The sequence below is a fragment of the Pteropus vampyrus genome, unplaced genomic scaffold, assembly GCF_000151845.1.
Source record: "Pteropus vampyrus isolate Shadow unplaced genomic scaffold, Pvam_2.0 Scaffold85, whole genome shotgun sequence".
NCBI classification, from domain to species: domain Eukaryota; kingdom Metazoa; phylum Chordata; class Mammalia; order Chiroptera; family Pteropodidae; genus Pteropus; species Pteropus vampyrus.
In genome coordinates this window covers 4,957,205-4,972,790 of record NW_011888866.1, presented here as the reverse complement: position 1 = coordinate 4,972,790, position 15,586 = coordinate 4,957,205, and the positions used below count along the sequence as shown (strand labels likewise).

The window sequence follows — 15,586 nt, the reverse complement described above, 5'->3', positions numbered from 1 at the left end:
TTGAGTTTTAAAATAAGTTTATTAAAGAATGTTATTAGGTAGGTATTGACGTTTGATTTGTTATTAAAAAAAAGTTCTGTTTCTTCATGCTGTATAATAAAGGTAAGAGGCTATAGAGTTATAAGCTTCCTTCTACTGGATTCTCTGATAGTATAGCACAGTGTAGTCATCTCTGCAATGCTAGAATAAATAAAGTCTCTTCTATGCTTCTCTTTAAAAAGCGATGAATAACAACAGAGGATGGCATAAAAAAGCCATTTTTCTATTCATTCTGTAGTATTGGAGCCAGTATCTAGGAAACAAAGGAGAGAAAAAGTAAATTCAAGGAGCAATTTAATTTTAAATTTAAATATTTTAATATTTTAAAACAGGAACTAATGGTGGTGATGAAATTTTAAGGGGTGGGGAAGAAGAGGAAGCAAGGCTGAGGAGGGAAGCTGTCCATGGAAATACCTTGAGAACTTAAATAAGGCAGAGGTAAAAAGACTGCTTAGCTTTCCATATTATGCTAGGAAAAAAAACAAGTTATATACTACATTTGGTTTATATAACTGCAAACAACCAAATTTTAAACCAAAAGGAACATAACATATAATCAGAAGAGAATTGTACTTAATTCATGGTGAGAAAGACTGACATTCTAGCTATCATTTTTTTCTTTATTAGGAACTCAACTTTATTTCAGAAAGTGACTTTTAGAAAAAATAGGCATATTTCATAGTAGCAATGCATTTATCTGGTTATTAAGGAATGGTATTATTTTTAATCACTCATCTTTATTGATAAAATATGTTTCTGTGTACTATATACCTTCGGACATAAATTTAAGGTTATGCTTATAAGTATAGGATGGAAAACTGTTGCTATATAATAAAGTGAATGTCTTTAAACACCAAGATCTTAAAATTATATCCAATTAAGACTAAAAAGAACTCAAATGAAAACTAATAATAAATTTGTTAATGAAAATAATTATATTATCAAGTAATGTTTTTAATAGAGCTGCCTCAATTAACTGCCTCAGACTTAATTTTAGCTGTGTTGCTTTTCTTCTTCAATTCTAACTTGGGATAAAAATTTAATGAATGTGCCATTAAATTAAGGGATTCTTTCCCTAAAACCAATTGAAAAGTTAACAAATAAAAACTGCCATTTATTCATAAAATATTAAGGCCTTTAAATGGGAAAAAAAATATCAATTTGATGTCTGGGTCGATTACTCTTTTCTACTCAATCAGCCCCCACCAACCACCACTTACCCCAAACTTAAGAGAGAAAAATTCTGAAAAGTAATTTTGAATTTTACTAATGTATGAAATTACACATAAAAATTGCCATGTGGATATTCAACAACTTTTACACTTGAAAGTAAATTTTCTATTGTGTTAATTTTCATATGTAGTTAATATAAATGAGTATAATATAATCATATTTGACACTCTTAATTACTTAAGCTTCTACTTCTAAATGCCAAACCATTTATGTTTTAATTCTGGAAAGAAAAATTTCTAAGATTGTATTCTTTTCTGTTAACATAGAGTACATGTTAACACAATCAAAGCTTCTCTTGAATTGTTCGAAGACTACACTTTAATGTAACTGGAGCAAGCTCCTCAGAAGCCACTTGCAATAGGTAAGGCTGATTTGCTACTTTTCATCCATTCAAGTTTGGAAAAAACAGATAACTTGTATCTTTAAGCAAGAGTACTACAATCTGAGGATCACCAGAAAGGAACTCCTGTTAGTAAAATACGTATGTTTATATAGACTTTTTGATATTATTAAAGTTTACTCAGGGGACTTCTTTACTGATGTTTTCTTAGCTGTTTCAAATGATTGAAAACGATACTATTAGTCTACATCTGTGCTGTCCAATATGGTAGTGATGGGCTAGCCACATGTGGCTATTCAAATTAATTAAAGTTAACTAATAAAATTAAATAGAAACTAAAACATTACGTTTCTCAGTTGCCCTGACACATTTCAAATGCTTAACAGCCTTATGTGGCTATTAGAAATTGCAGACAATGAACACTTCCATCAGTACAAAAGTTTTACTGAATAGTACTGGGCTACATCATTAACTCATTTTGATAAAGTTCTAGGAGTTAGAAATCCATGCTCAAATTCTAAAGTCTAAGTAAAAACTTAAAAATCTCAGGGTTATGATGAAGCCAATAGCTTAAATTATAAGAAAAATACGAACAAAAGTATACATTATCTGAAATATAGAAATGTTATTTTGTGTTCCAGGAAGTATAAAATAACATTGTTCTTTGCTGTTATAACCAAAAAAGGTCTAAGTACGTGACGACTAGATTAAAAAGTTATCTATGCTTTAAAGTTCTTAGAAAGATTAGTTAACCTTCTGAAAGGTACAAATCATAACATCGCTGGTTTCAGAGACTGTCTGATATCTGGAAGAGACTCTTTAGAAAGTGCTGAAGGTATAATTTTATACAGCCATTAAAATCTATTTAAGAGAATAATCTAAAGAAAAACAAAATACACCTAAGCCATCAAAAAAGAACAGTTAATGACATGTGAAAAATGACATATTTGCAAATGTTTATATGTGCACATATATGCTGTAAAAATATGTACGTAAGACTAGGTTATACAACAAAATATTAAAAAGTGATATCTCTAGATACTGTTACAAATGTCTTCTCTGTGCTTTTATGTCTTCTACATTTTTTCAGTAATTAGATTTTTTCTTTTGAAACCCAAAGTATACAGAATGAAAAACCCCAACTCATAACCTGAGAAAGGCAGGGAATTCCTTTCTACGTTTCTCTTGCTTTTCAAAATTCCCCTTCTTGGACAGTGACAGTCTTCTCTATTTAATTTCAGGAAGAGCTTCCTTAAATGGAAATGGTTCTGATCACAAAGGAAAAGTAGGTATATATTTAAGATATAATTGAAAAATAGAAATAACTAATCTAGAACAGAAAGCAAAGATGTACAGTTTTGAAACATTTAAGGACCTGAATGAGTTCCTCGGTCTGCTGTGGAAAACACACTTATACAGATGGAACAGATATTTACTATTATGACTGATAAGGTTCTTTTGGTTAATTAAAATCTTAAATAATCACCTTTTAAATATTAAATGTACAGGTATCTAGAAACACAGAAACCATAGGATAAATTGTCAAAATTAAAGACTTTCTTAACAAAAAAGGTAGTTGTGAAAAAGCCTGATAAACCCTTCAAATTTGCAATTGAAATTTCCCCACCCCCCACACAAATTCAATCTGTGGAAGTAGTCTATGTGTCATATGAAATATTTATACTAAAGTCAGTAAGTAGCCTGTTTGAGATCTGGAATTCAGGAACCTATCTTGGAGTGGGTCGACTGGCCATTTTCCACCTTAATTTCAGATGAAGATTTTCAAAAGACTCATAGAAACTTTTTGAAAGACTCATAAAAACATTTCAAGTGGCTCTGATTTCACAGTAATTAGGCGAACACTTACTTTTACCATCACAGGCTACAATTTTCACTTTATCCACTTTAATAAGTTCTGTGACCTCTCTGAATTCAACATCATTCAATACAAAAGTCCACACATTATCGCAGAATCTGTACGTATTTAGAGAGCCCTTTAAAACAAAACATTTAGACATAAGATGAAGTAATTTTTCCTCACATTTTTCTCCAAAGCAATTTAAGACAACTTAGCCACCAAGTACATCATTCTTAAAATAGTATGATTATTTAATACTTAGCTTGCTTAAGATTTTCCTTAATTTTCATTCTAACAGAAAAAAATCTCTAGATAAATTCGCTAAGGGAAGAGTTAAAAGTTTTCAGCACTGTAAGAGTTTACAAATTACCTGAAATCTGAATGGAAATTTGTATTTTTACTGCCCTCATGTGGCTAAATTATGAACGTTCATTTGATTTTTTACGTAAACACTATGAAAACATATTATTGTGTACATTAATTCTGTGCAGTTGTACAAAACCAACGATTTTCTAGACACATTAATTTTAAGCCTGTGACATAGCTCAGGTGAATTACTATATTAGCTACTAAGACTATAATATTATTGTCTGTGTGACATTCTTCTAATTAAAGTTTTTAGTTGATATTTTGTTTTTAGGAGCAGGAATATGTCCTTGAACATTAAGTGGAAAATTTTGAAGAGTGTGGTGAAAGTGCAAGTATAGATGCTAACAGAATACAATAAAAACCTGAGATAGACACATACATATTCACATATGAAATCTGGTATTTGACATTTATATGCCTAAAACCTTCAATTCACAAAAAAAGCATGTGTACAAAAATGTTCCCTGCAGTGTAAAAGTAAAAACTGGATTCTACCTAAATGTTCTATCAAGTGAGAATGATTAGATAGCTATGAATGAATTTAATGAGCACACAATGGTAATTGATACTGCCATCAATAAGCCTAGCTTAGCAGGGGGAGCTCATTAAAACAAGCAAACACTGCTACAATAAAGTTACTGGATAGAATGGGGAGTATAGGAGAGCCACCCAAGGGTATGAAAGACAGAGAGTAGAGAGAAAGCTTCTCTTCCAAAGGCAAGTTGGAATCCTGAAGAATGAATAACAGTCAAGGGAGAGGGGGGATGAAGACAAACACTTGGAATATGGTAGTAAGTTTCAGAGAACAGAATGTGTCATTAAATATTTTAATACTCAATTACTATATGAAGTTTTAGTACTATAATTCAATCTGAATTTTCTCTTTCAAAATTAATTCAGTTCAAGTTTCTTGGTAAATACATTTGAACTTTTTTACTAATAAATTTCAATATATAAATTATTGAAACTTTAGCTCTCATACTTGAGATTTTTTTTCCCTTATGACATTCTTTCTACTAAATGATCTCAGTTATAGGGAATTCATGAGAATTTAAAACAAAACAATTTAGCATGTTATACAAGATTTTTTAAAAAGTCCTAATCTTATTGCTAGGCCAGTAAAAATTATAAATAAAAAATATGTATTTAAATGTGATCTAGCAATATGACTTTGAAAATTAGATACTACCACTGTATTATTTCTTTTGCCTTTGCCCCTCCAAGCTAAAAAAATAGAAGGCAATTTGCAAACATTCTAGACTTAAATTTTATCAAATTTGCCGTAAGGGGGGTAAGTGAAAGCCTGAGCTAGAGCAGTCACAAAAGAAAAAGCAACAACAGAAAAGTAAAATCAGGTCAAAATCTGAGTATTTATAGCTTCTGGAAAACAAACTTATAAGAAATGAAATTTTCTAAATGGGCAAAAGTTTATTAACATGGGTCAATTTAGAATTAAAAGATCGGGTTTTGAATGACAAACTGGGCAGATTTCATGTATGGTTATTTAAAAACAAAAGCAAATTAATTAAAAATTCAAGAATCCACTGATAAAATTTTAGTTTTAAAAATACACTTTACTTCTTATAATGCTTACGCATGTGAAACTGGTAAGATACTTATTTATAGGAATATAAAATACATGCAGATTTATCCCTTCACTAAAGTATAAGTCAAATGGGGCTTTGTATCTGAATACCCAACATCCAGAACAATGCCTGGTATATAATAGAAACTGAAAAAAATGTCCATTGAATAAATAAAATTTTCTTTCATGTTTTCATCATGAACAAAAACCAAAACCCCCAAACACTGAGGTTCTCTTAAATGAAATTAACCTCTATGTTCTTTTCATATATTGATTTCTATACTTTACACTTTTAATTTCTACTTTACGACTATGCATAAATATTAAATATAACCACGTAATATATACTATGACTTCACAAGTATCATAAAGTAAAATTCTTTCTAATCACCATGATTCTTTCAATGGGCCTTTAATCTGAATTATCATCAAAATGAGAAAGATAATTTTGTTCAGTTTGGGATTACTGCTCAAAGTATAAATGACTTAAATGAGACCAAGCTATCAGAACAGACTGCTATCTATCACCAGTCCAGGTCTTTAAAAGCCATGTTATCTAAGAGCAGGTGGGAGGCAAAATGAAATTTCTAGAGGTAACTCCTTACTTCCCGGAATTGGTGACGGTCAGAGTTTGAAAAACATATATGAACCGTACTCTGTCACTTACCTGCATACCTGCAGATAATGTTTCAGCTGTTTGAAATCTCAGTAATTCTTCAGGGAAGGTAGATAAATATACATAGGCTGATTTGTGAAACAATGGAATAAAAATCTAAATAGAACTATCATATTAAGTGGATGAACTTAGTTTCTAGGTCACTTAGAGTATAATTTAGTTCTTATAAAACATGTTCCAAAATTTGATTAAAGCCATCTTTTCCTTTTATGACTAAAATACTGATAAAACAACCATTACTGCAGGCTTCTAGGCTTAGGAAAATATCCTTACCCTGAAATTCACTCTGTTCCTGACCCTCTGAGCCAATGCTGCATTTATAGCCTTATCAAACTGAAGTAGAACTTGAAGGGCAAGTTGGGGGGTGATCTGTTGAGACTGAGAAAAAGTAAAGGTCATAAATCAGAAGAGCATTAAAGACAAAATAAAAATATGAATTATCAAAAATTCAATTTAACTGAGGCTAACTAGAGCCTCTAAACTAGAAACCATTATTTTCCTTTGCCATAACAAGAAGCAAAGACTACAGTATTTTCTTGTACTATCTTGACACAAACATAATTTTGAAAAGAAAACATGCAGTAATGTACAATGCCTGGACAAAACTTTGTCTCTATCATTCCTTCATATAGTCTGGAAAAAGATATTTGATAAATTAAAGACACCAAGTTTCTTTTAAATAAAAAACAGGACTAATCATATATTTAAAAAAATATAATAAACCTTATTACAGCTCACTAACTGTAGGAAAACAAGTGGAAATAATGTGTTCTTAGATAAAGTTCACATGAAAAGGTTGTCCTAAAATTGAAATATAAATTCTAATTCAAATCTCAAAGCTATGAAATTGTTCAAAATTATCTTAAAGCTAGATAGAATATGACTTTCTCATATATGAGAAAACTGACACTAATCTTTAACAAAAATCTTTGACAATGTAGATATATCTAACCATATCATTCAATCATCATTGTATTTTATACCCCATAGTCGGGATGGTAAAATGCATAGGAATTTGAGATTATCGATATGAATACTGGGTCAAATAGTCTAAGATATTTAACTTCTTTGCCCGGGATAAGGAATTTAACAAGAATTATTATAGACCTATTGAAATAAAAATGTTGACTTTTAGTCTCCTACCTGTATGAGCTCATCAAGGCTTTCCTGAAGACTGTTTCCCAAAGTAGTATTTCTATATAATTGATATGCCATGGTTTAGGAGGAAAAAACTTTTTTTCTCACTCAGTCTTGCATTGATGTCCTAAAATTTTAATAATAAAAGAAAACATTATAAAGAATGTATATAATAGTTTACTTCATATATTCTAATATATACCAGCAGAACTCTTAGTAATTGCAAATTACTATGTAATTTTAGAATTACAAGAAATAGTTAAAATGTTTTCTAATTTTGTTATTTGAAAAGCATTTATATTCCTTTATACAAAGTATAGATGTTGTATTTATTCAAATGTATTTCTTCACTGCTGCTTTCAAGTTTGTCTTACCTTCTAGCCTAGAATTTACCATGTTATCATTCCTTTCTACTTACTGCCAAGTCACTGATTCAGACAATCTTCAGCTCAAGTTTGAAGGCCTTTCCCTTTATTTTCCTGTTCTCTTAAAATTTAATATTTATAAAGTACCTACCAAGAAGATAGCACTGTGATAGGTACCAGTGAAAGGAAGACAAATATGTACACGGCTGACCCTAAAAAAATTATACTCTAGGGAGGGTTACAGACATACAAAAAAAAGTTAAATTCAATAAAGAATAAGAACTGATAGGGATATACAGTGTACTATGGAGGCTGATTGTGGACTGCATGAGTTAACTTGCAAAAGCTTCCTGATTCTTCAAGCTAGACTTCAGCCAAGCAAGGAAGGAAGTCATCCTAGGCTGAAAGAACAGAATAAATAAAGACATAGAAGGATGAAATAATAGTTTGTGAGATCTATAAATTGTTAATATATTATTAGGGTCTAAGTATGAATAGGAAGTGGTAAGAGATGAGACTGAAAAGATGGCATGAATGGACTTGTTCCATCAGGAGAGGTGCAGCGTTTTATAGCACGGGTAATGGGAGCCACTGAAGCATTCTAGGCAGGAAAGGTCAGACAAACTAGCAGCCATATGAAAAATGTACTTGAGTGCAAGATTAGAAAGAGATGGGCACTCCAAGAGGGTGGCAGTAGTACAGATTTAATACTTACTGGGCTTCTACTGCACGTCTGGTATATCGTCCCTGACCTCATGGCACTTTCAGTTTAGAGAGAGACAGCAGGAGATATATTCAAGGAGTAATTATCAGGTAAAACTCAGGAAAAATAATGGTCAGTTATACAGCTTGTGAGCCTTTGACATACTAGATCATTTTTAGCTTCTTGAAGGCTTTTCTTTTGACTTGTGGGATCCCACCCTCAGTTCTCCAAAACCTCCAATGCCAGCATCCTATCTCAGAATTAAAAAGTTCTTCTAATGGATTACTCCAACCACCTCTATGAACTTTTCTTCCACTTACTCCTTCCTTCATTCTGCTCCAGACTGGCCCCTTGCTGTTCAATATGGCAAGATGTTCTTGCTTTAGGGCCTTTGCACTGGCTGTTTCTTTTGCTTTGAATATTCTTCTCAGATGTCTGCATGGCTCACTCCCTCATGTGATTCAGATGTCTGCTCAAATGTTGCTTCATCAGAAAAGTCTTCTGTGACCAACCTATACAAAATAACTATCTCCCTTCCCCTTACACTTTATTCGCATTCATATCATTAACTTGACAAATATATGCTTACTGTTTCTATCCACTAAAATATTTTCCATGAAGTTATATATTTATCATTTAGAACAATGCCTAGTATGCAGTATGTATTCAACAAATTTGTGGTCTGAATAAGTAACTTGGTGGTATGTGAAAATGCTACTATCAAATATTGTAAATGTATCTGAGTGTAATATAAAGATTTCTACTTTACTGAGAAAACTGAAGCAATGAAAATTTCCAGACTCTGAAAACTTCATCTATCCACCTACCAATACCTATACCCATATATCTTGCCTACCTAATAGTTGTCACTAATAGTTGCACTATGTATGCTGTTACCTAAATACGGTCCTTCCATCTGTGCATCAGGTCCTATCCTCTCTAGTAAACTCAAGGATATTGTTCCAAAAATGTAAGTATTCCTTCTCTCCCTCACCATCAAATTTCCCACCTCTATGGATCAGTCCCATTAGCAAACAGGTGGGTACTTCTCACATCTTTAAAAAAAAGTCTCAACCAACTTCCCTCACCAGCAATACTCTTATTTCTCATTTCCTCTTTGCAGCAAAACTTATAAGAGTTGTCTGTACTCAGTCTCTCCTTCCTTTTCTCCCATTTTCTCTTTCACTCACCCCTCATAGGCTTTTACCTCCAGTACTCAAATGACACAGATTCCGATGGTCATCAATGGCTTTGCCAGAGTTAATTCTCAATTCTCAGTATTCACCAGACTTAAGCATTTGACACAGTGATTACTCTCCTTCTTTGATAAAGGATCTTGGCTTAGCTTCTGGGACCACACTTTTTGGGTTGTTCTCTTAAACTCACTGGTTCATCCTTCTTAATATTGTTTCTTGCTTGATCCTCTTCTCTCTAAAAACTTAATGTCACAAGAAACCATCCTTGGTTCTCTGCTGCTGTTCATTCCTTAGTGATAACATTCAGTCTCATGGTTTTAAATACCATTGCTGATGATTCCCATTCATATACTAGCACAGATCTCTCCTCTGAATTCACTCCTGGATCCAACAGGATCCAATGGCCTACTCAGCATCTCTGCTTGTTGTCTTTCCCATAGCAGTTGATAGAACTCCATACTTCTATGAATTAGGCAAAAAACTTTTGACGTTATCTCCTTACCCCCAACCTTACCTCAACATCCAATCCCTAGCAAATCCTCTAAACTCTACCTTCAAAATGCATTCAGAATCCAATCATTTTTTGCCATCTCCACTGTTAGCACCCTGGTCTGTGCCATTAACATCTGTCATTTCGATTGCTGAAATATCTTCCTAACTAGCTTCCTTGCTTCCATGCTTGACCCCTACACTCTAACTCCAAGTCAGCAGTGAGCTGACCTTTTAAAACATAGGTTAGAACATAACTCTTCTCTGCTCAAAACCTCCTATGCCTTCCATTTCATGAGTTTTTACAATAACCTGGCTACCTGTTATCTCTCAATTTATCGACCATCTTTCCATTGCTCTTGCCCTTCTCCAAACACACGGGCTTCTTTGTTATTTATAGGCTACGGTGGACATGTTCCAGCCTATGGAAGCCTTTGTAAAGGCTATTGTTACTACCTGGAAAACTCTTCCCCCAAATATCCACTTGGTTCTCTTAATTCCTTTGAGTATATCATGTTCTTAATGAGACCTACATTGACTGCCATATTTAAAATACAAACTCCCACTTCCACTCTGGAACTTGCCAATCTCCCTTATCTTGCTATGTTAATTTATGGCCATCACTTTCTAATTTGTAACTTATAAAATGTAAGTTCACCCAAAGCAGGAACTTTTGTCTGTTTTGTTCACTGAAGTAAATCATGCATCTAGAACAGTGTATGCTACATAAGAGCCGACTATTTGTTCAATAAATGAATGAAGGCAAAAAATCAGTAAGTATAATGTGTGTGGTGGGGAAGGAGGTTAAAAAGGCAAGAAGAGGTCCCAATAAGGCAATATAATCTTGAAAAAGCAGGAGTACAGAATCTTGTGTTACGTCCAATTGATAAAAGTCTAAGAGTTATTTAAAATAGCTGTAAGTTAATAATGAACTATCAGATAATTTAAGAAAATACCATTTACAATTGCGACAACAACAAAAAAATACCTAGGAATAAATTTAACCGAGGAGGTAAAAGACCAGTACATTGAAAACTATAAGACGTTGATCAAAGAAATTGAAGAACACAAAGATATTCCATGCTTATGGATTGGAAGAACTAATATGGTTAAAATGTCCATACTACCTTTTGTACAAAAACCAGACAGATACTACAAAAAACAGAAAATTATAGGCCTACATCCTTGATGAACACAGATGCAAAACTCCTCAACAAAATATTAGCAAACTGAATTCAATAATACATTTGAAAGATCATACATTATGATCAAGTAGGATTTATTCTGAAATGCAAGGCTGGTTCAAAATCCATAAATCAACTGATGTGGTACACCATAAACACAAAATGAAGGATAAAAATCATATGATCATATCAATAAATGCAGAAAAAAAATTTGACAAAATCTAACATTTATTTATGATAAAAACTCAGCAAAAGGGAAAGAGGGAACATGCCTCAACGTAAAGGCAATATATGACAAACTGACAGCTAACACTCAACGGTGAAAAGCCGAAAGCTTTTTCATTAAGATCGGGAACAAGACAAGGATGTCCACTTTCACCACTTTTATTCAACACAGTATTAAAAATCCTAGCCATACCATAGCAATCGACAAGAAAAATAAGGCATCTGAATTGGAAAGGAAGAAGTAAAACTGTCATTATTTACAGATGACATAATACTATATATATAGAACGCTACAGTATCCACCAAAAAACTATTAAAACTAATAAATGCATTCAGTAAAGTAGCAAGATACAAAATATTCAGAAATCAGTTGCATTTTTATACACCAATAACAAATTATCAAGAGAGAGAGAGACATTAGAAAACCATCCCATTTACAATTGCATCTAAAGGAATAAAATATCTAGGAATAAATATGGAGGTAAGAGACCTCTACTCAAAAACTATGACACTGAAAAAAGAAACTGAAGATACAAATAAATGGAAGCACATAATGTACACATGAACAGGAAGAAGTAACATCGTTAAAATGTCCATACTATCCAAAGCAATCTATAGATTCAATGCAATTCCAATTAAAACACCAATGGCATTTTTCACAGAACTAGAACAAATAATCCTAAAATTTATTTGGAATCACAAAAGGTCCCCAAATAGCTAAAGCAATCTTGAGAAAGAAGAACAAAGTTGAAGACATCATACTACCTGATCTGAAATTATACTGCAAAGTAATCAAAACAGCATGGCACTGGCACAAAAACAGACACACATATCAGTGGAACAGAACAGAGAACCAAGAAATAAACCCATGCTATATGAACAATTACTATATTACAAAGGAGGCAAGAATACACAATAGGGGCAAAGCTAGTCTCTTCAATTAATGGTGCTGGGAAAACTGGACAGATACATGCAAAAGAATGAAAATGGATCACACTCTTACACCACATACCAAAATAAACTCAAAACAGATTTAAAAAATAGATGTAAGACCTGAAACTATAAAACTCTTAGAAGAAAACATGGGCAGTAAGCTGCTTGACACTGGTCTCAGCAAGGACTTTTTGGATCTGACTCCAAAAGCAAAGGCAACAAAAGCGAAAATAAATGGGACTACATACTACATCATACTAAAGAACTTCTGTACAGCAAAGGAAGTACTCCACAAAATGAAAAGGCAGCCTACTGAATAGAAGAAAATATTTGGAAATCATATATCTGAAAAGGGCTTATATCCAAAACATATAAACTCATACAACTCAATAGCAAAAAAAAAAAAACCCAAACAACTCGATTAAAAAAATGAGCAGAGGATCTCAATTTTTTTCCAAAGACATACAGATGGCCAACTAGTATATCAAAAGATGTTCAATATTGCTAGCTGTCAGGCAAGTGCAAATCAAAACCATAATGAGATAACACTTCACACCTATGAAAATATTATCAAAAAGACAAGAAATAACACGTGTTGGTGAGGATGTGGAAAGAAGGGAAGCCTTGTGCACTGGGAATGTCAAATGGTGCAACCACTATAGAAAACAGTATGGAAGTTAGTCAAAAGAAAAAAAAAAAACCCTCCCCAAATCCCTAAAAACAAAAACAAAAAACTAGAACTACCATATGACCCAGCAATTCCACCTCTGGGTATTTATCTGAAGAAAAAACACTATCTCAAAAAGATATCTACATCGACATGTTTGTTCCAGCATTATTTACAATAGCCAAGATATAGAAGCATCTTGAGTCCATCAAGGGATAAATGGGTAAGGAAGATGATGTGGTATAAACGTAAGTCCTCACTTAACACTGTCATTAGGTTCTTGGAAACTGTGACTTTAAGCGAAAGGATCTATGATGAAACCAATTTTATCATAGCCTAACTGGTAATGAACAAGAGTTAAGTTCCTATGGCATTTTTCTTTTAACAAAAACATCACTACACTTCTAAATAAAGACCCCAAACACTTCTAATATTAAACACTGAAATAAGTGTGAGATACACATACATTTAACAAAGAGTAATAAAAGCAAGATCATTATTCTCCAACCCACTTATTCCAGTTCAGGATCACAAGTGGCTGGAGCCAATTCCAGCAGCTCAGGGTACAAGGTGGGAATCAACTCTGGACAGGAACCCTTCCTTCACAGAAGTACTCACACCCACATTCACTCAGACTAGGACAATGCAGACATGCCAATTTACCTAACGTCCACATTTCTGGGGTGTGGGAAGAAACCAGAGCACCTGGAGAAAACCCACACAAACATGGGGAGAACGTGCAAACTCCCCACAGATAGTGGCCCTCATGGGAAATCAACTTTTTTCTCATCAACATTTTAAGGAAACGTCATTCAATGTCCTGCTGTACATACAATGGAATACTCACTATTCAGACCTAAAATAAGAAAAAAGCCTTGTCATTCACAACAACAAGGATAAACCTTGAGGGCATTATTTTCAGTGAAATAAGACAAATACTATATGATCTCATTTATAAGTGGAAAAACAAAAACAAAAACAAAAACAGATCAGATACAGAGCGCAGATTGGTGTTTGGGAGAGAGGCAGTGTCAAAAAGTACAAACTTCCAATTATAAAATAACTCCTGGGGATATAATATATAGCATGGTGACTGTAATTAATAATATTGTATTGCATATTTGAAAATTGCTGAGAGATTTTAAAAGCCCTCATCACAAAGAAAAAAAGGAAAATAAGATGTAACTATAGGGAGTATTATTTCGCAATGTATATCAATAGTGAATTATTAAAATAAAATTTTGTGTCTATTACACCTCAATAAAAATTTTAAAAAGCCATGCTACTTAAATGTTTGTTAATATTACTTGCTTTAATGATCTTAGATTCTTAAAAATTACTTCTAAAATGTTCAAATCTTTTAGATGTGTTATCAGCCATATAAATCCAGTACTCTTTTATTTTGCAGTTTAGAAAATGAGAAAGCTCCACATTCCTAAGTAACTCAAAGTCCTCGTCCTTTTTAATCAAACCATGCAGTTAAACTCATTCTGTCGGAGTTCGCACTAAGCTGAAAGGCGGACTTCAAACAAGTGAAAACAACACAAGAATGAGACACACAAGGAATGAGCTCCCCGGATATTCCGCAATCCCCGCTACCTCCCAGCTCTGGGTGCTTTTGGACATTCACCTGGCTGAAAATTCGGCCCACCCCCAAGGACCGTTTAGTAGGCCGCCGGTGGACCACAACCTCCCGCCACAAGACGCCACCGTTCCCGCCGCCTCCCTTCCCTTCCTGGGTACCAGCCGCTGGGCCATCCGGCAGCGAAGTCGGTAACGGGATGACCCTGGGCGCCTGGAGGAAAGGGCCTCGCCTTCCATGCAGCCCTCGAAGACCCAACCTACCATTCACCCGTACCTGTGGGTAAGGCGCTTCCCTCCGGCGTAACAAACAGCAGCAGCACAACCGGGAGCGCAGCAGGACGTACCTAGTTACCTCTTACGCCGCCGCGCTTGGCCAAACAGCAGAGCTTGCCCAACGACCCGGAAGTGTTCGCAGAAGTTGGAAGTGACGTCACACAGGGCGCCGAGAGACCCCGCCCACTACCTGCGCCCGCACGCCACTCAAATTGTCCGAGGGGAGGGCGGGGTTTGGGAGATATGGGCGTGGAGCCGCAGTTTTCAAGCCCTAGAACAAGTTAACTTTTCGAGTAATAAGGGAATTATAATTTTTAGAGACTACTCTCCACTATAAGATGCACAACTACGAAATGCAAGACAGTCACGTATTATTCCTGAGGTGTAATACTGTTGAAGATCTTGCACTGCTAAATTGAAGACATATTCTGAAAAGATTACAGCAGGTATTTACCATTCAAAACAGTGCTGCAATTCATTAGTCCAGCAAGCTTTTAGTTAGTGATTCATGAAGAATTTTAATTTAGGAAAATGTATATTTAACACTTGCACCTAATGCAAGGCAAATATTTCTCTATATAAAAAATCGCTTAATGGCACAGCTGTTTGCCATTAAGTAACTAAATAGTGATTAAGAAGTAAATGCAAAAACAAGTGCTGGTGGAACCTCCAAGCAGGTTAACAAGTTATTTATGCCATGTTTTCATCGCCCTATTGAACTAATTTCATC

At 34.0% G+C, this 15,586-nt stretch overlaps 1 protein-coding gene across 3 annotated transcripts; it reads right to left on the bottom strand.

Annotated features, from left to right (window-relative positions):
• On the bottom strand, positions 1–15,013 carry GTF2A2 (general transcription factor IIA subunit 2). Of its 3 annotated transcripts, XM_011363400.2 has the most exons (6): positions 14,858–15,000; positions 9,496–9,743; positions 7,244–7,364; positions 6,374–6,478; positions 3,480–3,606; positions 1–292 (listed from the first exon to the last, which is right to left on the bottom strand). In XM_011363400.2, the coding sequence occupies exons 3-6, from the start codon at positions 7,313–7,315 to the stop codon at positions 267–269; spliced, it is 330 nt and encodes a 109-aa protein (XP_011361702.1). In that variant the 5' UTR covers positions 7,316–7,364; positions 9,496–9,743; positions 14,858–15,000; the 3' UTR covers positions 1–266. The 3 variants fall into 3 exon arrangements, with proteins under 3 accessions (XP_011361702.1, XP_011361701.1, XP_023388319.1); XM_011363399.2 differs by lacking the exon at positions 9,496–9,743 and having other exon boundaries at positions 14,858–15,013; XM_023532551.1 differs by lacking the exon at positions 9,496–9,743 and having other exon boundaries at positions 14,928–14,989.
• Between the last annotated feature and the right edge of the window lie 573 nt (positions 15,014–15,586).

Bases quoted from the DNA above. Each gene is read 5' to 3' on its own strand.
- GTF2A2 (XM_011363399.2), bottom strand. From the start codon at position 7,315: ATGGCATATCAATTATATAGAAATACTACTTTGGGAAACAGTCTTCAG. The intron at 3,607-6,373 runs GTAAGGATATTT...TTTGTTTTAAAG, and splicing joins GGAACAGAGTGAATTTCAGG to GGCTCTCTAAATACGTACAG. The intron at 293-3,479 runs GTAAGTGTTCGC...TTTGTTTCCTAG, and splicing joins TGTAGCCTGTGATGGTAAAA to ATACTGGCTCCAATACTACA.